General features: G+C 38.3%; 1 protein-coding gene across 1 annotated transcript; it reads right to left on the bottom strand.

The window, feature by feature from the left end:
* Nucleotides 1-46: 46 nt before the first annotated feature.
* Nucleotides 47-17,408, bottom strand: cttnbp2nlb (CTTNBP2 N-terminal like b). The gene is made up of 5 exons (XM_077223382.1): nt 17,283-17,408; nt 10,358-10,465; nt 3,393-3,623; nt 2,414-2,521; nt 47-1,491 (listed from the first exon to the last, which is right to left on the bottom strand). Exons 1-5 carry the CDS (start codon nt 17,286-17,288, stop codon nt 181-183), a joined length of 1,764 nt encoding a protein of 587 aa, XP_077079497.1. The 5' UTR covers nt 17,289-17,408; the 3' UTR covers nt 47-180.
* Between the last annotated feature and the right edge of the window lie 6,823 nt (nt 17,409-24,231).

The following is a 24,231-nucleotide window of genomic DNA, read 5'->3' as shown; positions in this document are numbered from 1 at the left end:
TCTGAATGTCAGATAAAGGGGACATCCAAAATGGGGTACTAAAGGACAAGAATCGACAACTACAACACTAGACAATTCGGGTGAAAATAATAAAAGAAGGAAACCTTAAGGTTCACATGGAGTGCTTTAGATGCCAAGGGAGTGAATAAGGCAAAGGACTGGCTGTGGACTCTAGGCTGGTTAACTAGATGACGACACGACCAAGTCAAGCTCTTTAGCATCTTCCTGACCACTGGTGAGACCACAGCTACCAGAGAGCTCAGGGAAGTGGCTGGCCCTGCCAGAAGGAACTGGTGAGTTAGGAGACTGGTTGACCCCCTGCTTTTTGGGAAGAACAGGAGGTGAATGAATCTTCTCTGCCCTAGGAATTATCGGTGAGCGGATCCCCGGTGAGAGAATTCCAGGGCTCTTCCCTGTAGGTGAGGAGACAACAGCCAGGTTGCGGTAATCAGTGCCAAAGGGTGAGCTGTTGGACGGAGGGAGTTTACTTGCCACTTGTTGGCTCGTGAACCGTGACAGCACCTGAGTGACAGTGTTGCGGGCAATCTGCTTTGCAGTAGAATTGTCTGGAGGAGGAGGAGGAGGAGTGGCGGCAGTGGGAGAGAGGTCTCGGGGCGAGTGGACAACAGTTCCTCCGTGTTGCTGGTCTACTTCAGCTTGTTGCTGAAACTTGTGACGTGCTGCTTGGAATCGTTGGTTGATACTGGCCTGGTAAGAAGAGGGATAGGTCGGACTAGAGCAACCTAGAGAGGCCAGACGCTTGGTCAGTACAGGGGAAGAGCAAGGAGATGAGCTAAGGGAGGACGAGGCAGGACTGCTGGGGGAGAGACACTGAAAGGCCCCACTTCCTCCAGGGAGCATTACCCCATTGTCCGCCAATCCCCCTTCCTTACACCTCTCTTCGGCTGGAGACTCTGGATCTCTGGGAGTGTGTTGACCATTTTGTTTGTGTTGAGGAGATGATTTAGAGGCAACAGTTTTGCCATCGACTTCAGTTTGACTAAGAGAAGGCATGATACCTGAAGGTGTGATATCTTTCTGTGGGATTTTTACCTTTTCTTCATTATTTTTTTCCATCCTGGCCTTTTCTCTTTCTTTAATTTCATCCAACTCTTTCTTTAGACTATTGAACTGTTCCAAAAGCTCTTGATATCGTTTTTCTTCCTTCAGTATTTTCCCTCTCATCTGCTCGTGCTCTGTATCAAATTCAGCCAGCTTTTTCTCAGCCCTTGCCTCTATCTGCTGAGCACGAGCGTGTTCGCTTTCGAGCTCTCGCTTTAGGATTTCGATGGCACTGCTCTCCTGTTCCAGTTGGCGGCTGAGGTCTGCAACACGCTGGCTCTCCTCCTCTGCCCGTGCTGTAGCCTTCTGACATTCTTTAGCCAGTGTTGAGGATAACTGCTGCTGCTGTGCTAAATCTTCCTCAGCTTGATTTGACAGAACGGACTGCTCACGTTCTAAACGCTGGACTTGAGCCCTCTCAAACTCCAGCTGTGAAGAATAAAAGCAAGAGATGTCACTTTAAAAATTCTAAGAAACTAGCAAAATGAATAACATTATACTTTATAGACAATAGAATATATACAGTACTATTGTTTTAGACCAGGGGTCTCCAATCTCGGTACAGGAGGGCCACTGTCCTGCAGAGTTTAGCTCCAACTTTCCTCAACACACCTGCCTTGAATTTTCTAGTATGCCTAGTAAGACCTTAATTAGTTGTTTCAGGTGTGTTTTCAATTGGGGTTAGAACTGAACTTTGCAGGACAGTGGCCCACCAGAATCAGGACTGGACACCCCTGTTCTAGAGGATATCTTGTTTACTTGATTCTTCCTGCCTCAATCAAAACTGAATATCTTTTAGATATCTGATGTCATAATCCCCACAAATATTAGCAGCTTCATTTTCATGCATTATTTATATAGTGCTATTATGTGTCTGTGTATATATACTTACAGCTGTAACATAACAAAGTTAATTAAATAAAGCAGGTTGTTCACTGCAGGGGAAGCACTTCAGGCCCCTATGAGCTGCAGAATGTGTGAGAGACATGGCCAAGAGTCCAGAGAAAGACAGTGTGTGAGTTAGTAAAGGAAACCCAGGGCAGGGCAGGAAGGGCTTTTTACATAATACTGCAGTCTGTACTTTGACCGTAACATCACCTTATCCTAACCCTATAAAATCACAAACAAACAATGGATTTTCTTCACACACACATAGGTGGACCGACTCCATAAAAACAATGGAGCCTTTCCTCTTTAGAACAGAGACCTGCACTAACAATGTTACACAACAGAGGCACACAAAATCAGCTGGCACAGGGAGCCATGGTTGCTTTTATTTTGCAGTTTAAGATGTATTTATAATAGTACAGTGTGTCCATGTGTATATGTGTTTTTGGCGTTGCCTGGTTACCTGTTGCAATAGTCTGTCTCGTTCCCTCTCTAGCATGGCAGTGATGTCATCATCCACAGCAGCGTCTTGAGCACGCCGCCTTTTCTCTTCTTCTAAATCAGCAATTACCTGCAGGCATACACACATTTAAACATCAGGACAAGAAAGATGACTAATTACTGTATGACTTCACCATCTTATTAATAATTACAGTAAGAATAATTTTTTTAAAAGTTAATGATGCTAATTTAAGTCACATTAATTCGGACTTATATAATGAAATGACTTGTATATGAAAGGATAAAAAGGACTTATGACTGATTAAAATTGTCATTATTTACTCACATTGCCAAACCTGTATGACTGACTTTCTTTTGTGAAACATATATATATGTATATATATATATACATACATATGTACGAAAGAATCTGATAAATCAAAATAAATAATACACTTTCATTATTGGGTGAACCCCATATGTATTTCTTGTCTTTATAAGAAGTATATTAGAGAGAAAATAAAGAATGTTTTATCAGATTGGTTTGTGTTTCAAAGTATCAAACCCTGTTATTCAGAGATCCTCTAAATAAGACTCACCCAACGCACATAACCGGGAGAATAGTTGTGTTTAATTTTGGATTAATCTTCCATTCAGTGTTTATGAAATAAATAAAATGACTTTCAAAGAACTGAACGAACCAGTCCTATAAGTAGCCAGCCCTTAAATACACACACCTTTAATACATGCACTCAAGCTCTGTTCCAAAAACCTGTGAGCTAGTCTGTTGTCTATATAGGCATCTACCTTCAAACCGAGAATCCTAACAATTGTGTAACCGCCAAAGTGACTGATAGAAGTGACATAAACGACATTGCTCACTACAGTTTTAACGCCTACAGCTGATTTAGCACTATCATGTTGTTAAGCTGGAACAGCCTTCACATTAGGATCCTAAAAATACAGCCTAGGTATGTAGCTCAGGACTCTCTGTCTCTCACCCGTCGATGTCTCCTCTCTGCAGCGGCAAGCTGTTTCATCATTTTCTCCTTCATGTTGGTGCAGTGGGCCATCACTAGCTTCAACACGCCCAGCGGGTTCAGACACACGGGACTCTGCCCTCCATCATCCTGAGCCTGCGACAGCTCGCTGTCCCTCAGCAGCGCTATGAAGGGGTCACGGAGGTCATACTGTCCATATCGCTCCTGAACAAATGCATCTCTCTGTTGTGCCTGAAATGATGTCAAAAAGATAAAAAGGAAAAGATAGGAATAAGTCGTTTTCACTGAGGTGTCTTGATGGGCTGAAACACACTGCAAGTTCATAATACGACTGATTAATATCTTTCATTATGTTTGCATATAAGCCTTGTGTTTTTTTTTATGAGGGACAGAAAGAGAGCAGGATTTCTAAACACAGTGATGTAAATACAGCTGGTCACTATCAGATCCATTTTCATAAAATATAATCGCAGCCCTGTCCCCTCCTCTACGGGCAGGTGTTAAACCTCCCCTGGGCTGAAGGGATGGAGAGGGGGGCTCACGGCACAAAAGGCCCAGCTGTAGGGGGTGTTGTTCACTACTCATTGTGCATGTGTGCACTTGTGCGAGGGCTGGGGGGCAGTGTGACTAATTTAGGAGGGATGGGGTGGTCTTGCTAAATAGATCAGCAGATGGGAGACATACACACAAACACAGAATGAACCATAGACATGTGGTTTATGTTCAGGGCGACACACATGCTGCATACTCATTTCTTCATGCTGTTCTGCTGTCCACTACACTCTTCTGTTTTCAAATCTTACCTGATTCAAACGAGTTGATTGCCCTACGCAAAATAGGGCAATCAAAATATTATTTATAAAAAAATAATAACAAAACAAGAAACTATATACAATATATTGTTTTAACCTTTATGTTAAGGCAGATAACTGATAATCGGTTAATTTTAACATTTTATAAGATTTTGTCTAAATATCAATAGATATATAGACAAAATCTTATATAATTTGTTTTTCATTTTGAGATTTGCTAAAAATATTTTTTTTTACATTTGTTGCTAATTTATTAATGTTAAAATGATACATTTATATTATTATAAATTATAAATAAAATGATTAAATGAAATGGAATAAGCAATTAATTTACAGATCATTTCTTCTGTATAATGTCATACATTCGAGTGAAACAGATGATCAATTATTATCAGCAGTACTTTTATTAATCTGTTGTCGATTCTATGGAGGCATATACTGTAGATTTTGAGTTATACATTTTGATGAAAAATTACAAAGGTAAAAAAAATAGAAACACACAAAGAATTGCTCATAATAAGATCAATAACATGCATTAAGAAAGTAGATAGGGTGAGTTTTCATTTCATGCTGACTTTAACTTTACATGATGAATGTAACAATAGAGGAAATGACCATTGAATGCAAATGTACAAAAGTATTATGCAATATTAGTCAATTCTGATTAATAACAAATATCTAATATGTAATATGTTACTGTTAAATACAGGCAAACAATCAACTCATAGGGCTTATGTGTACAGTACATTAAACACAATTTTAATTTTCTTGAGCACACCTTTGTGTCCTTCTGAAACACGCCAACGCAAACATAAAATGAAGATTTTTATTTGCTAGATCACAATGCATGTGTGAAAGAGAGTCATTAACCAACCAGACTTCAAAAGATCTCAGTTTCCGCCCTTTGCTAGTTATTATCTGCTGATCATTCAGTCTGGGACTCAATGTCTTTTAATAACACAGACAATCAGAGGGTGTGGTGTGTACTGGGTGTGAACATCAATAACCACAATAAGCATTCAAATACAGGCTGTTGTTAACACTTTCTGTCTCTCACTCTCTCTATGTTGAGCAGAAATACATACTCTACTGTATGTCTATGATGAAGCTGTGTGAGCGTGTTAAGTGTGTCTCAGACCACCAGGTCGGAGAGATTATTTGTTTAACTTCAGCCTTAAGCAGCGCCGCTTACTACTCCACATCATTACAGTAAATTACAGTCCATTTCCAGCCCTGGAGGCCTCAATCTGTGGCCCTGCTGGCCTCTGAGTGACCTTATCCAGAGATCCAGTACACACACACACACACACACACACACACACACACACACACACACACACACACACACACACACACACACACACACACACACACACACACACACACACACACACCTAAAGGAAAGAGATGAGACAGCGGAAAGGCAAACATCGCTATTACTATTACTCATACTATGGGTTATGGATTTGAACAAACCTCTAATACACCAATTATTAAACTTATCCTGCACGATTTGTGCTACAGATGTAAATGATACTGTAAATTGTGCAGGTTGTTGAGTTGAAGATCTGCTTTTACTTTTTTAAGAGATTATGCATGGTGGATATTGCATGGTGCATGATAAATTGAGTGAAAAATGACAGAAAAACAAACAATGAAGGAGAGAACATGATAGACTCGGATAAAATCTTTTGAAGTGGGCAAAAGTGTAAGGAACCACCTGGAACACCTTAACAACCAAAGAGCATTGTCTTGGCAACCAACATTTGATATAAATTACCATTCAAAAGTCTGGGGTCTCTGGGATTATTTTTTGAAAGAAAGGACGATGATCAAAAGTGCCAGTAAATACATTCATAATGTTACAATTTTTTTTTATTTCAAATAAATTATGTTCTATTGAACTTTCCAATGATAAAATAATCATGAAAAAATGTGTCATGGTTTCCACAAAACTATTACGTAGCACAACTGTTTTAAACTGTAATAATGATAAGAAATGTTTCTTATGCACCAAATCAGAATATCAGAATGATTTCTGAAGAATCCTGTGACACTGAAGACTGGAGTAATAATGATAAAAATTTAGCTTTGCCATTAAAGGAATAAATTACAATTAGATTTTAAAACTATATTAAAAGAAAATTCCTTTCAGTCACGTTGTCTCTCCTCAGATCCAACACAGCAGACTAGACAAACACCCACATAAACAATAACAGTCTACCGGTCCAGGACAGATGGCACTACACACACTAGCGACTGCTTTTCCCACCAGAAATCCAGCTGCTATATTGAGCCATTTCAGTCTCTCAAGACGTTTAGTTTGTACATTAGTTACTCATTTCACTGCTTTCATTGTACATTTACTGTAAATTACTGGCAAAGTTGCCTTGCTTACAGTACTACCCTATACCATAATAGCTCTGCATGTAAATACGGTTTTAGGAACTTCCTGCTATGGTTTTATGCTGCAGAATCACAAAGGTTACTTGAGTCGGCATAGTTAATTTCTATCCCAAGACCCTAGCCAGATTTTGAAGGGATTATATAAATAGTTGTTATTTAGAGCTAAAAGTCCCGGTGCTCATCCAGATTTAAGAGCAGGGGCTTATGGGTATTCCCTCACCGTGGGATCCCACAATGCAGCATGATTCATTATTTTATATTTTTACTGTAATTTATTGACTTATTATTGTGTGCGTGTATGTGTGTGTGTGTGTGTGTGTGTGTGTGTGTGTGTGTGTGTGTGTGTGTGTGTGTGTGTTTGTGTGTGTGTGTGTGTGTGTGAGAGAGAGAGATTAGTGTTGAATGAGCAGGACAGAGCAGGATGCTATTTGTGCTGTTGCTGTTTTTAATCAAGCTCTTGCTGATCTGAGGTGCTTACCGTCGGAGACAGAGAGGAATCCAGAAACTTCCTGGAAGGAAGGAATCTTGCACCCCTCTAATCAACACACAGACACACACTCCAGGCGGGTCAGAAGAGCAAAGAACCCCACTGGTTCGTGTGTGTGTGTGTGTGTGTGTGTGTGTGTGTGTGTGTGTGTGTGTGTGTGTGTGTGTGTGTGTGTGTGTGTGTGTGTGTGTGTGTGTGGAAATGACACATTTTTAAGGTAAAACACTGGGTTTGATATCCTCCCTATTAGGACAAAATAAACTGGTTTGTTCAGTCTGTTTGGACAGTGATTTAAGCATGGAATTCCCTATTCATGAAATTCCCCTTTCAGAGACCTGTGAACAGACCTGATCTTTCTTTATGAGGCTTAGATGATGAAACGGCGAGTGAGTCATATTAACGGCAGGTTTTCCGTTTTAACCAGCAGCCCTCAGGATATTGGCTCCTGCATTACATCAGAGAATGAGCCATGGGAAAATAACTCAAAAGGAGGAGCAAAAAGTGCACTGCTGTTTCTGGAGCAATGCAGCTGATCTGGAGGCTTCCAGAACATCTAACAGGTTTGATAATGTTCTCCCAGAATTCACCACTGCCTGGACAGAACTCTCTGAGAGCAGTGAAGTGACACACACACATACACATGCACACAACGCAACATTTATGAAATACTCAAGAGCCCCAAGGATTCTCATGGTTCCCTCGGTGAATAAAGCCCTTACTGGCCAGAAAGCAAGTGAAATGAAGCTGAAGGCGCACACACACACACACACACACACACACACACACACACACACACACACACACACACACACACACACACACACACACACACACACACACACACACACACACACACACACACACACACACACACACACACACACACACACACACACACACAGCATCTTGCCTAGGGCTGAGCAGTAAAAGAGGCCTAAGTCCAAAAGAGGGAGAGTCACAAACATCTTACACGCCAAGGCTTTGTTCAGACAGGAAGCAAATATCTGATTTAAAAAGTCCGCCTCAAATCTGCTTAGTTATTTATAGCAAAAAATTTAAGAAATGTGGTGTTTATGAACCTATTTTACACCAAAATCAAATCAAAATCAAATCAGATTTGTGTGCAGATTAATAAAAGGCCAGTTCGCATGAATAAAATGTTTATGAAAGACAGTGAAAACTGTTACCTTGCAAAATACAATTACGTGTGTAATGTGAATGCACACACACACATATCACCAAATGCAACTCACTTTCAGATGAATTTAGCTTTTCTCTGTGCTGTTTTCAAAGTCACAAACTAATCTCAGAGTCCAACGCAAACAGTCAGCAGTTGATCAGCAGGTCACAGTGAGACACCAGAGCCCCTCGTCTCATGTTTCCATCTTTCCCACACACACCCCTGAGCTCATGAGAAGCTGCTGTTCCCTGTTATTAACACTGTGTTAACTCTTTAATGCGCATACACATCTGACAGAATAATTACAGGCCTGTTAAAACACACATACTATATATATATCTAGAGGGAACACCGTAAGCTTCTGTTGTGTGTCGGTTTGAGTACACACCAAAATGAACTACATTTGTTCTAGTTTTGAGGAGTAAAGACTCAATTGAGCACAGCTGATTTAATTTGCGTGCTTATCAAAGCATAAAATGAAATGGAAGATGGAGCAATGACAAAGAAATATGGGCTTTGTGCTACAGAATTCAGAAATGTAAGTTATGTTATAATATGTGACAAAAGACACCATGATTACATTTTTATTTATTTTAACATTTTTTACAAAATGTTCATTTATAAGTAATATATTTTATGTAAAATATATCTGTTTTTACAGTTTTTCAAAAATGCTTACACACAGTTTTTGAAACTATGGCTCCATTTCTCTAAGCTCTGAACACACAAACCACGCACACAAGCAAAAGCAAACACTTAATTCAACTATTTTTGACTATTAATAACTATTTTAAAATTTTACTTTTTGTGTACTAACTCACACAAAACATAAAATGATAAGCTACATACACGACAAACACAGTAAAACACTACTATATTGTGTCTTTTGCATGTTCAGTGTGCAGTGGAGTGTACAGGAGTTTGCCACATGTACATGTATGTGACCAAATATACCGTATATACAATATGTATGCACAATTGATGAATTTTACACAGTTATGGAACTAATCTTAATCAATACTGAACTGACTTGAGCTGAATAATGACACTTTTAACTTGTTAGAGCTGCTTTACAGCGGAATTTAAATTTGTTACTATTGTGAAGCTGGAGTGAAACAATCTATGTGTGTGTGTGTGTGTGTGTGTGTGTGTGTGTGTGTGTGTGTGTGTGTGTGTGTGTGTGTGTGTGTGTGTGTTTTACAGGAATAGCACTGCCTTCCATTGTTCTCCTCTCTGCCTCTTTCCTGAGTACCCCCTCTGACACACTTCCTGTGGTTCCTGACCACCAGTCCAAACACTGATCATATACTGCCTGTTATATAACACAAATCTATACACATACAGAGCTAAAAATAGGCAGCATGTTAAAAATACAACATTCAAAATGCTTTCTCTTTTCCGGGCTTAATATGCAAAGTAAGCCAAATAAGCTAAGCATGTTGTTTTCCCCAAATAAGTGTAAACGCAGCACTTTGGTGCAATAAAAACACGTTCTCGACCAACACAGCTCTGCCTCCATCCCAAATTTATGTTATGGTTGAGCCAATGTTGCTATCTGTTAGCAGGTAGGGTAAATACTAAGGAGATTGAAACTGCTAGCAATGTGCCAAAATATGTTAGCAATACCTAGCAAAATAAAACAAAATAAAAACAGTATTAACATGCTAGATAAAACATGCTTACAACACCAAGCAAAATGTTAAAAACATTTTTACAGTTGCATTTAGTAGACGCTTTTGTCCAAAGCGACTTACAAAAGAGCAAAATAACATTTCGTCAAAAAGCCAAAAATAATCATTATATACAATGCCAGGTTTATTACCATATCAGGAAGCAAGCTAGAGAAGACGATAGAGTAGAAATCTTTCTTTCTGCCTTCTTTTTGACTTTCTGCCTGCCAATTTTAAAGCTTTTAAAAGTATTTAAAACATTCAGACAAGGCTTTGTCAAGCCAACATCATAATTTGTCTGGTCAAACTTTGCTCTAGTTATTTTTCCATTTCCTTTTGGTGACGCTAATGGTGAAACAACGACATGCTTCAGTGTGTGTGTGTGTGTGTGTGTGTGTGTGTGCTCTTACCCTGAATGAGTGTATGACTACATCCTGTGCTTCCAGTTCTCCTTCCAGAATGCTAAGCAGCATCAGAAGTTCAGCTTTACTGAGAGTCTCCACATTCATCCTGCTGCCCTGAAACACACAAACAGATGAATTCAGCATCCGAGTCCTGAAGCAAAACCTTTAGCAGGTCATGTATGACACAACTGTACTTAGACAAATGAAACAGGATCATACCACACACAGAGATCAATTATTCTGGCCTAGAAACGCAATAATGTTCCATGCATTTTATCAGTGATTCACTCTTGATCTGAAATGACATTTGTGTGAGTCTGGCATTCTTGAACATTAAAACACACACAGCAGTGTTCAGCATCTCTGCATTGTGGCCTGGCTCTCTGTTAGACCACATAAACACAGGAAGCTATTAGCATATCAGCACAGAGGTCTCCAGTGAACGAGCTTAACTGCTATACTGTAACAGATTCCCTCAGTCTATTAACACACACACACACACACACACACACACACACACACACACACACACACACACACACACACACACACACACACACACTCACACACTCACTCACTCACTCACTCACTCACTCACTCACTCACTCACTCACTCACTCACTCACTCACTCACTCACACACACACACACACACACACACACACACACACACACACACACACACACACACACACACACACACACACACACACACACACACACGACAGAGGGAAGCCCGCCAAACACCCAAACACAATCTGTGCGGTCGCTGATTTATAAAATATCTGGCTAATTATGTTCATTCTGTAATTACTCCACTAACCCACAGCTGAACACCATCAAAGTCACTTAATACAGCAGTATTGTTAATTACTTAATTCTGATTGATTGACTCATGTTCCAGAGGTGTAGATTAATTTTCATAACTACACAGAAAGGAAGTACTTCCAGGTTTGACAACCACATTACACCTGCGCATAATTTTGCCACATTCTTCCCAGATATATGCTTCTAGATATATATCGTTCTTCACACAAGAGCGTTTTAGGGATAAAAAAATGAAAGTGTCTTAAATAAAAGTGGTTAATGTCGTAATTCATGATGGACAGCTTTACATTGTGGCTTTATTAGCCTTTCCCCCCCAATAATTTAATGTCCATCATCAATTATTTATCATAACACATTAATAATAGGTAAGATTTAGTTTTTTTTTAAATAAATCTCTTCTGTTCTTCTGCTTTTGAAGAATGTGGGGAAACATACAGTTGATGGACCCCATTGACTTCTATAGTATGGAGAAGAAGAAAAAAACTACAGAAGTCAATGAGTAAATGATGACATCCTTTTTATTTTATTTATAACTATCCATTTAATATTTTGGAGGAAATTGTGATAAAAAAAAGTCAGGACACGTTGATGAAAAGAAAGTTCAAAAGAACAGCATTTATTTGAAATAGATTTTTTGTAACATTATCATTGTATAATTATATCTTTACTGTCAGTTTTGATCAATTTAATATGTCCTTGCTGAATAAAAGTAACCTCTTTTTCAATAAGTTTTGAATCAAAGTATCTGAAATAAAAGTAAATTATATGTTATAGGGGATAACTTACTGATGTATATGCATGAATCAAAAATTTCATTTTTATGACAGAACTTCAAAACTTATCACAAGAACTTTCTCAATCAATCCTAAAATCAAGAACCTAGATCTGAGTCTTAAGTAAAGGATTTTTTCTCAGTTAAGTTGGCTTTCTTTGTTTTTTTTCCTCCTAAGACAATCTAATGAGATCACTTCCTGATATGATTCAATTTGGCCACACGTTAATGTGTTACTAGGATGGCTTCAACAAGTATGTTATTCTTTTCCTTCTATTGAAAAGAAAGTCACACAGCTTGACCAGACTTAATATAATCTCAGGGCAATGAAGTCATCCAGACATTACTAACACACTGCGGATGTGGGCCAGTTTGTAGAACCAGAATGTGTGTGTGTTAAATCTGGAATGCATCTTGATGACTCGGTGATAAAGCTGTCAGTGATCCAGCCGGAGAGTGCTTGTGTGTGTCTGCTTACACACTGATTTGATACGCCCATACCTAGTATTTGCGTTAAACATGGATACAGAAACTCCGTTGTTTGCTTAAGAGTCCCATGTTTATTTTTATGACATCACTGACTAATGCTTTAAAAAATCTCTACATAAAAATGCATGCAAATTAATACACAAACACAACACAATCATCTTTTCAGTTTTTGTATCAGTTAACCCATTGTTTACATTCATTCAATCTAAATAGGAAACAGACTGCATCAATATTCCCGAAAGAATCTTCATCATGCTGCATCCGGTAAAAACACTATCAGTGCAGATCAGATGTGCATCCTGCTTTCATTCATTTCCTCTCAAGAGAACCTGTAAAAACCACACACTTAGGCTATACAAGGCTATATTGTTTGTGTGAGAGTTTGACAAACATAGGTATGTCAAGAGAGGATTGAAACGCTGAGCTAACAAGCAGAAGCGACCAGATCTTGAAAGTATTGAAAGTATTTTTAATACAATAGGGTCCTTTCATCCATTTGGATAAGGAAATACTGTCATAATTGTATTAAAGGGCAAAAAAGTCTGAAGCATGCCCCTTCAGATCAATAGATAAGATTCAGAGATTTATTTTAAAAAACACTAAATTTTATTTTAAATGCATGGTTAAGAGACTTTAAACAAAATAATGGTGTAAGGTTTTTTTTTTTCATTAAGGTGCACGACTAAAACATTGGAGCAGAGATCACTCCTTCACATGTTTTTATAACACATATATCAGGTCAAGATTGGAACTAGAGTTGCACACTAAACTAAACCTGTACCACCAGAAAAACACATCTTATGCCCATATTTTGAACTAAACTACTGTTAAAACGTTTTTTTTTTTTAATGTCTTATCTATAGTAAACTAGGGCAATTAGTGAGTAAAACTCACACTGATGCCCCCCAAAGAAGCATGACACCCCTCACTGTGACTGTTATGTGTAGGTCAGATAGACAAAAATGGTTTTCTGTCTAAAGAAACCTCTGACCCTAGGTTAAATAACAATTACACAAATACCACATTTGACCAAGAACTGCATTCCAGAAAAAGGTAACATAACTTTAAACTACAGCAACCAGAAAGAGGAGAGACGAGTAATTTTAGCTATGACAGCCAAGATCTGACTTAATGGCATACTGAAATGTAAGCCTTTACTTTATTCATGAGAACCAGATCAGTCTGATTTGTGAACAAATTATTTAGACCAGTTGTGTGAACTAGATCAACTGATTCACTTAAAAGATTCTGCGCACAACAACGATGAGCCACACACTGACCTTGATTCTGTTACAAATTAGTACACCAATTCTGACCATGCGAAATCAGCAACAGTCGCAGCTAAAAACAAGACTATTTAACAGTATAATGTTTCACAGAGAATAATAAAGCTATGAGGTAGCAAGACAGTGTGTGAGAGAGATATAGAGAAAGTAACTGGATCTGTAGTCAAAAACACATGCACACCAACTTGTTTGAAGCCAATAAATCTTTTGAATCACTACAACATTCACACACAAATTGTGAAGTGACAAATATGATCTCCAGACAGACAACTGATATGTGCATCATTTAAAAGATAGGTCAACTCCAAAATTAAAACTCTGTAATTATTTTTTTCATATTCTCTTTTCGTTGTTTTCCATGGAATTATAATCAATGACTGCGGTCAAAGTTTCCGTTGCGTGCCGAAATTTCATTTTTGAAATCCAGTCATTTCAATAGGAATCCATGTGATTGAGAGTGTAGAGTGAGGCCGGAAAATTTCCCCATGTAGATTTCACAAATACAGTTCAAGTTGGTTGTGCGAGTTGTGCACAACTGGTTCAAGTGTTTTGTTAAAAAAAATGTTGGGGTGTGTCAACCCAAATTTGTTTTTTGTTTTTTAACCCAACGGTTTAACCCAAATTTGGGTTGAAACAACCTAGCGTTTTTAGAGTGTGTGAACTAGATTCAACTGATTCACTGAAAAGATATGACTAAAAAAAATATGGACCAAGATACTTTAATAGTGCTCTTAATTGTTTTTAATGCTTGAAAACATCCCTCTCATTGCTATAATTTCGTGGAAAAGAGGTGATGAAGACTAGCACATCGTCAGAATGTCTAATTTTATGTTCCACAGAAGAAAGAAAGTCATACAGGGTTGGAAAGACATAATGATGAGTAGTTATTGATAGAATTATAATTTTTGGCTGAACTACACCTTTCTTATGTAAGAGGTAGGAAGACAGACCTTTTCTCTTCCCTCATCTCACTGACAACTCACTAAACCTCCGACTTAACCCACAGCTGCTGAGGGCAAGCCTTAAAAGAAACATCAGACTAATGTCAGCTTGCTTAATGAATCATTATCCGTAATGAGGGAGCGGGACATGTGTCAGATGGGAGTGTGGTTCACGCTGCCATTCTGATGCCGTAACCCCATATTAAACCTGCACAAGCCAAGTAAAATCATTATCTGGAAAACAAAACACAATCTCTATACAGCCACAAAGAGTGTGAGAGCGGGACAGAGAAACCCTATATGGATTACAGAGACAGAAAGGAATTCCAGGAATTCACACCCCACACACAAATGAATCAAATATTAACTTGAAAAGACTCCAGACGAGACTATGACGCATACTAATACATCCCCACTATATTAACAGCAGATCCAGCATCTTCTTCTCCCTGTCACTGATACATCTTTTTACCGACCTTCTAATTCAAGACTTTGATTCTGAAGCATTAACAGAATAACACCATGCCAAATTATTTCAGAAGGGTAACTATTGCATAACACTTGTATAAAAGCAACATGCAGTGATTTGGCACGTTGGTAAACCTGACCTGCTCACCCTGCTCTAATGAGGTCACTATATCCTAAACCCTAAACTCAACCCTTTCCCCAGGCTAAGGAGTCAAGCTGGGCTGAAACGCTTTGATTTTCACTGAGCGAAACTTCCTCATTGCTGTAGATTTGTGGTTCTGAACTAAATTTGTACTGCATGGGACTCAAACAAACCACCCAGTGGTTACTAAGGTGGCAAACCACGGCTTCAGACTGTCATTGACATCATTGCTTAAGAGATTTTTTTCCAGTGCACCGTTTTACTTGTACAGCTATCTAAGACCAAAATCCTCAATCCAGGATGTTGTGGGTCTCATTCATTCACAAATGGAAGGAAAACTGTCCATTAACTAGATACATTAGAAGAACTAGAGGAGAATCTGCAAAACGAGGCACGCTCTTCTTTGGTGTAATTACGTCCTGACCCAATAAGAGCTCTTCAACCCAGCTCTCAAGTGACTGATTCTGACATGCCAGTCAAAACAGAGCATTTCACCGCATACACAGGCTAGACCACATTTTTGCCCTGCACCCACTGACAAACACTTACATTTCTGCATTTTAAAATCACTACTTGTTTGATTCAAAAGAACAAAAATAATAAAACTGAGAGATCACATTCAGAGGAACATTTCACCAAATGTATCCAAATCTCTGGCAAATGAATTTGATAGGTACAAATTATTACAAACATAACATTTAAAGAATTAGGCCTACACGTTTTTTTGTTGTTGTTGTTTTAGTACTGGAACAATATGGAACTAATGTAAAGAATAAAGTTAAGGATCAAGGATAAACACTATCAGATATATTTTAAATATTTCAAATTTTGCTAAATGCAGTTAATTTTTTTTCTGGTGTTCTGGCATAAATACTTATATTTAAATGAGTGAAATTATCTGATTTATCTGAAATTATGAAATAACAGAATCGTGACAGACATTTTCAAAACAACTGCTTAAAATTATAAAAAATGAAATTTAGGGGAAAAAAACACAAGTCACCATAGTCTGTGTGAGCATGTTGAAAACATAGCAGGTGAAATATGGAACGAGGATGAATATTGATGTACAGAAACTATGTACAAGTTTATAAATGTTTTCATAAATATCTGACAGAGTGAAATCTTAAATATAATATGTATCTAGAACATAGTATTATTATTATTTTAAAATATACAACTATACATATTTATTTAAATTTAATATTTTATTTTACCTGTTGTTTTTAATATACACAAGTTATGATCTGGGGGCACAGTAACATCATCATTTCGATTAAATAAAGAGAAAAACAATAAAATGATAACTAGAATATTTATAATACTATTTAAATACACCATCCTTTACTATTTTCAAAGTGGAAATGTTGCTGTGTGAGGTTTTGTCCCATGTCTCAACAATCAAGTTTGTGGTTAATCTTTTATAAGCTGCGTGATTAGGAATAAGAGCCATAAATTCAAGCACTGTTCAGCAAAATGCACTGCTGCGGTGGATATCAGATGTCCTGCGGGACACAAAGCTTTCCTTTCAGGGTTTAAAAAAATCACCCTGGACATATGTACAATTTCACATACTGCTAAACAAGCAATCAGTGCACTTCTCAAACATTTGAAGCACCAACGATCAGACGTGTGACATCAGACCGAGACAAACAGAAACAGGGACAAAATACTTTTTGTGTTAACTTAGCATTTAATGGACATACTATAAAGATCATATATACAACTAATTCTATAATGGTATGTCCAAATTCATAAAAAGAAACAAATCTGCGTGAACCCGTATTACGTGCATGAGTACGAAAGAACGCTGTGTGCAGCAGAAATAATGTTTAGCATTTAAAACCGATGTTCAGATGTCATAATAATAGCGAGATAATGTATTGGAAATCTGTCCTGGGATCTGAGATTAGGCTACTCACTCTTCCACACCAGCATGCTCTAAAGATCACACCCTGTACCCTTTCCCTAATAAGTCACAATTCCAGAAATATTAATTTTATTACCTTCATATGTGTTTTTGTTCGCTCATCAGTTCCCGCGATCACAATTATCCCAGTTTACGGAGTTATTTCTCACTTTCACTGCTGGCTGGCCGTGTTACTGTCCCGGCCGAAAATATGGACTACTGTCACTGACAGATCTTTCAGCCAATAGGCGGAAATCACGGACAAGAACGCTCCGTTCGGATTGGATGTTAGGCTACAGGGGAGGAGCTAAGTAAGCGTCGGTTCAGTGTCTTTGTCTACGGTTGTTTGTTTTACATGCAGTTTATTGTAGTGATTTCAGCCCATTTGATTCGATTTTTGAATCGAAATCTATGATTACATTCCTTCTTTGTGAAGGTATTTTTTTCTGAGACAGTATATTAATAGCAGGATTTTAGACGTCTACAATGTAAAGAATCTTTATAAAAACAAAATATTGATGGTGATATTATTATATGTTAAAAAACCTCTCAATCTCTGTCACAATATTATTGCAATAATGTAGCCTACGTATTACTCCAATGTAATCGGGTGAGTATGTTTCTAATGCTGTCTAGACATGTGTAGTGGCATGGCAAAGGTGAGCAGATAAATGCGCCTTTATTTGAATTTCAGCGAGTGTTAACTGTTAATGAGGTCCCCTTTAACCTCATCTATGTCGCCCCCACATGGACACAAAGAGAAAATACACATAAAATACAATGATATGAGAAATAAATAGATTTAAATTGTCTTTTTGAAAAATCACTAATTATTCAATTTAATTTTAAGATGAAATTCACACGTTATAACATAATATATGAAGCAAGCTGGCCTCCCAGATTAAGTGTCCAAAACCAGGCAACAGACCAAAGAAAAAAAGAAAAGAAAAAAAGAACAGCAAACCCGGGGTCATGATAAAAATGGATCTATGGAAAAGATGATTGTACATATAATGTACCATGAAACAAAGTTTTGAATAGGACTAAATATAAGTTTCACTATGAACTTTGTAATGGGTTTGTACAAATATTCATGAGGAATCACTGTTTTGGCCAATTGTTTGACTCGACTTTTATAATTTGGGAAAGTATTTTCATATGGTTTAAGTTGGACTGAATGAGTGCTGGTGGTTTGTGTGTGAGCTTGTCTATCATGTGTGGTCACCATGCTATTCTTCTCATGCATGAAATTGTTTTGAACTGAGGTTCAATTGAGACTCACTGAAATGGATAAAAAGATTAATTTATGTATGCAAATGAGATGCATTTATGTACGTTATTCCCCACTGCACCCAGGTCTCTGTATGTGTGCAATGCAAAAAAAGATTTGAAATCATCATTCATTGCTTTTCTAGAAGTTTTTTGGATACTTTTGGATGTCACAATGGTTAGTCCATCTGTAATGAGAAAAGTAGCCTATTTGCAAACACTTCCCCAATAACAGAATTATGTGTGTTGCTCCACACTCATATTTCTTTTTACTAATTTTTCTTTTATTTTTGCCTTCAAAGCCATGATGTTTGGTTTGTTTTTCATTTGAGACAGAGATGGTGTGAGAGAGAAAGACAGAGAGATATTCAGCAAAACAAATGAGTGGTCCTTCTGGTCGTGATTTCCGTTTAAAAAGAAATAAAAACAGACAGGAGACACTGCTGCTGCCAGTATCGACTAACCAAGACATTTGTCTGTCATCCTCTGAGCTTTTACACTAATAGATTACGCTCAGGATCTTGAGCCCTGTGTTTTCACTCGCACACTGTGTCCCTATCCATCTCTCTTTCTCTCTCCGCGTGAAGCTGTTTTTCTTCTCTTTCTCTCATATTACTTTGGTGTCAGGACATCACTATTCCACACCAGCTGAAGACACACACACACACACATGCCCGCGCGCACACACACACACATGCGCGCGCGCACACACACACACACACACACACACACACACACACACACACACACACACACACACACACACACACACACACACACACACACACACACACACACACACACACACACACACACACACACACACACACACACACACACACACGCACGCACACACACACAGACACAAATTAACATTATACTCACTCCTATGCAGACTGATGTTCAGTCAGTGTGTGTGTGTGTGTGTGTGTGTGTGTGTGTGTGTGTGTGTGTGTGTGTGTGTGTGTGTGTGTGTGGCCTGGTAAACCCTACCTTATGGGGACAAAATGTCCCCATAAGGATGGGAATATCTGAAATCCTTGTTCGTGTGGGGACATTTTTGGTACCCATGAGGAAAACAGCTTATAAATCATACTAAGTGATGTTTTTTGAAAATGTAAAAATGCAGAAAGTTTTCTGTGATGGGTAGGTTTAGGGGTAGGGTTAGTGTAAGGGAATAGAATATACAGTTTGTACAGTATAAAAATCATTATGTCTATGGAAGGTCCCCATAAAACATGGAAACACTAGATGTGTGTGTGTGTGTGTGTGTGTGTGTGTGTGTGTGTGTCTTCAAAGCTCTATCAGTGCCACTTGACCTCTTTTGGTTGGATAGACTAGTGATGAATGTTACTTTCTACAGTGTCTCTGTTTCAGTGGAGTGAGTCATGATTTGTGTGAGAATGCTCGAGCATATGATGTGAAAGATGCCTGTAGGTTTCATTTCCCTTTGATTCACACTTTGTAGCATGAAGTGAAAATAGAAGCTTACAAGCATTTCTCACACACATCCAGACAGATACACTCTAAACACATCACTTGCTACAATAATACAGTTAGTGCATCCCAAATAATAGTATGTTAAAAACAGGCTTGTATTGTATAGACTCGACGGCCACTTTATTAGGTACACCTTGCTAGAACTGGGTTGGACCCCATTGTGCCTTCAGAACTGCCTTAACTCTTTGTGGCATTCAACAAGATGCTAGCAACATTCCTCTGAGATTTATTAATCATATACATATTAACATAGCATCACGCAGTTGCTGCAGATTTGTCGGCTGCACATCCATGATGTGAATCTCCCGTGCCACCACATCACTATTAGATTGAGATCTGGTGACTGTGAAGGCCATTTGAGTTTAGTGACCTCATTGCCATGTTCAATAAACCAGTTTAAGATGATTTGAGCTTTGTGACGGCGCGTTATCCTGCAGGAATCAGCCATCAGAAGATGGTACGCTGTGGTCATAAAGGGAAGGACATGCAGCAACAATACTCAGGTAGGCTGTGGCATTTAAATTATGCTCAATTGGTATTAAGGGGCCCAAAGTGTGCCAAGAAAATATCCCCTACACCATTACAACACCAGCACCAGCCTGAACCGTTGATACAAGGCAGGAAGAATCCATGATTTCATGTTGTCTACGCCAAATTCTGACCCCATCATGTGAATTTCGCAGCAGAAATCAAGACTCATCACGCCAGGTAACGTGTTTCTAATATTCTATTGTCTGATTTTGGTGAGCCTGTAACTTAAGAAAGTTTCCTGTTCTTAGCTGAAAGGAGTGGCCCCCATTGTGGTCTTCTTTTATCAGCTCAAACCAATCTGGCCATTCTCCTTTGATCTGTGGAATCAACAAGGCATTTTTTTCTTTTTCTGACAATTCTTTGTAAACCCTAGATGGTTGTGCGTGAAAATCCCAGAAGATCAGCAGTTTTGGAAATACTCTGACCAGCCCATTTAGCACCAACAACCATGCCACGTTCAAAGTCACTTAGGCTACATTAACTTTACATGGTTCAAATGACTCATTTACAATTTTTCGGAAATGACCCATGAATGCGTAGGCAGGAAAAAACACATGGATTTCAAAATTCTCAGATTTCAGGCCTCATTAATATGTGAATAAATCTGATATGAATCAGATATACGTGCATTTGCGTCTGCCATGCCAGCGGACAGATTGGATATTCCCCTGTCAATGCGAGTCGTACGTCACTGAAAAAGCAGCGGTGGCAAATGACATCAACTCAGGTTTTTTCTCCTCCTTAGAGACCAATGTTTTACTGAGCTTTAAAGATGATGCAGAAAGCAAAAACTTGTTATTATCATTTTGTCTGCGTCCATTGCGAATCGCACTGTTTTTGCGACGCTTATGGATGAATGAATGTCGTGGCACTAGAGTCTTCCCGATACAACTTACACTAAAAGCTATCATTTCTGACATGACATCTCTCGGAGAGATTGGAATGGTAATGGATGTGGCTATGTTAATGTATTTTGTCTTGATGGAATCTATCTGCTATATATTCTGCTGCTGCTGCTGCTGTTGATTATTGTTGCTGCTGCTGCTGCAGTGCAGAGCATATACAGAGATTTGTGACTGCCGGTACATTCACAGACATACTGTAAGCATGTAAGACATGCTGCTGCTGCACATAAAACATACATGAAATAACCCTGTAGCATACTTTTTACAGGTGGAGCTGGGGAAGGTGGAGGGTTTCTGAAAGCTGCAGACTGCTAACAGCAAACATTGCCAAGTATTTGAATGCTGAGCAGCAAGCTGATTGGCTGGTGATGCCACGGTAACCAATCAGCTGCACTATGTAGATAACGATGTGATCGCTAGGAAATTGAGTTATGGATCTATCAGCCTGCGCCATCTAGATTTTCATGACAGAACTTTGTATATATCGGTTATGGGTCTCTTTTAAAAGAAGCTGGTCGTCAACATTTTTTAACATTCAACATATCAGAATTGGGCATCAAGACCCGCAGTGTAAATGTGGCCTATATTCACTCCCCCCCCCCCCCCCCCCCCATTCTGATTCTCAGTTTGAACTTCAGAAGATCGTCTTGACCATACATGTGATTAGCTGATTAGATATTTGCGTTCATGAAAAGTTGAAAAGGTGTACCTAATAAAGTGGCTGGTGAGTGTAAGTTCTAATGAATTTTTTAAATGTGCATTGTGTATGTTTTTGCAGCTGATATTGTTCAAAGTGCTCACTCACATACAATAAAAGTGGATGGAGATCATAGGCTCTCAAGCAAAAAAGGATAAAAAAGGATGTCCAAAAGTGGTTTGTAGATATACAATTAATTTTTCTGAAGCCATATGATGCTTTGTGTAAAAATGATACTGAAATTTATGTTGTTCTTGAAACTGAATATTAATTAATTTCTTGTTAGCCATGGTCTTCGTTAATTTTTATTGATTATAAAGCTTGTATACAAGCAAAAACAAAGATAAAATATTATGAGGGGGTGTATTAATGCTGGTGTACTTTCTTCTCAGTCACAAAGAATATACTTTTAGTGCATAACATGAGTTTAGGAATTGGTGTACAGCCTAAATAAGCAGTCACACATCACACAAACATCACATTCAGTAATGACCAGCAGAGGGCGGCACATAACTGCAATGAGAATCTGCACCTCTTTGAGGGTTCAGGAGAATCCTACAGAATCCAACTTAGCAAGCATGATAAAATAGCTAAAAGCTAGTCTTGTAGGACCTAAAGTAGAGTTGAACTAGAATAAACCAGAACTGTATTCTCTATTCTCTTTGAACAATACAAGCTGTTTCCATACTGTGGTGTCTGTGTGAAAAATCTCCAACCAGTGAGTGTTTCAAAACAAAAACCTTAAGCCAGCAAATATTTTCAGTAAAGCACAAAGATCTCCAGCCAGTGAGTATCACAATATAATGACATTGATACAGTGGAGCTCATTCTCTCTCAGTTTTGTCCTGTTTTTCTGCCTTATACATTCAGTTCTGTCCTTCTTTTTCTGCTTTTACCTTCCAAAGTGCACAGAGTAATTCCAGTGGGAGTGAGGGCATGAGAGCAAGGCTCAGAAATTATGTGTGTGCGTGTGTGTGTGCTATAACATATAATTTGTATGTCCTTTAAATTGGACAAGGTGCTCTACTTGTTCATTGAGGCACTAAATGTCTTGTATTGGGCACAAGTCAGTGGTGAGGAGCGTGTGCAGCCTCCTCAGCTCAGTGTTGGCTCTATTCCCTGTACCCAGGCAGTGTGTGCTTGTGTGAGTAATTTAGTTGTATTTAATTTAATCCCTGGTGTCTGGCATAGAGATCAGTGCTGTAATGGTGAAATGTGGGTCAGAATTAAACCTTCTCTGAAGCCCCGAAATAAAAACGAACTCAGGAACCTACTGAAGAGAGGAGAGACTACCAATTAATCTTTGATGGAGTTTCAGCCAGCCTGCCGGGCTGAGAGTTCGACAAAACTCAGAAAAGTGAGCAAACAATCCGTGCTTTGCTGTTGCTCTATGGTCTCTGGGTGAGACGCCCCTGGCTCTGCATGGGAGCACTATTGGGCTGCACTCAGAGATGATCAGAGCTCTAGACAGAATGACTATGAACCGCAAGTCTTTCAATCAATTTCTGAGAAAAATAAATTAATATACAATAATACAATTATTTGATGTTTTGATCCCCTTTCAAGCTACCCTATTCGTTGGATGAAAAAATACAGTGAAATATTGCTTTGACCACTATTACATATCATTACAATTACATTACACATTAAAATAACATTTTTCTATTTTAGTACATTTTAAAATCTTATTAGCTTATCCTTTCAGATATTAATATTCCGATTTGCTGCTCAAGAAAAATTCCTTATTTTTGACAATGTTGAAGTCAGTTTTACTGCTTAATATTTTTAAAAACACCCTCTTGGAGTTTAAAAGTTTGAAAAAACGTGTATTAAACTACATTTAACGTGGTACCTTTATACAGGTCTCTTTAAGTGGCTGATTCTTGGCCAGAATGAGGTACAATGTGTAGTATACTAATCTACACCTTATGCTGTTTAGTTAAACCTCTGGGCCTCGTTGTACAGTAGTAAAAGTTGAATCTTTTAAAATGGGGTTATATTTCACAGTGTAGGTTACTAGCTATGTAAAGAACAACAGGTAGAAGAGTCATTGTGTGGTAACTTTAATTGTATTATTTGAAGAGAAAGAAAACAGCATAAACAAACAAACATCCCCTTCCATTTTCAATTTCCTTCAAACAATT

Source organism: Siphateles boraxobius, unplaced genomic scaffold (genome assembly GCF_051911475.1).
Source record: "Siphateles boraxobius isolate OS27281-9 unplaced genomic scaffold, OSU_SipBor_1 9, whole genome shotgun sequence".
Lineage (NCBI taxonomy): Eukaryota > Metazoa > Chordata > Actinopteri > Cypriniformes > Leuciscidae > Siphateles > Siphateles boraxobius.
The sequence above is the reverse complement of the archived record's forward strand: the minus strand, read 5'-3'. Positions and strand labels throughout refer to the sequence as shown.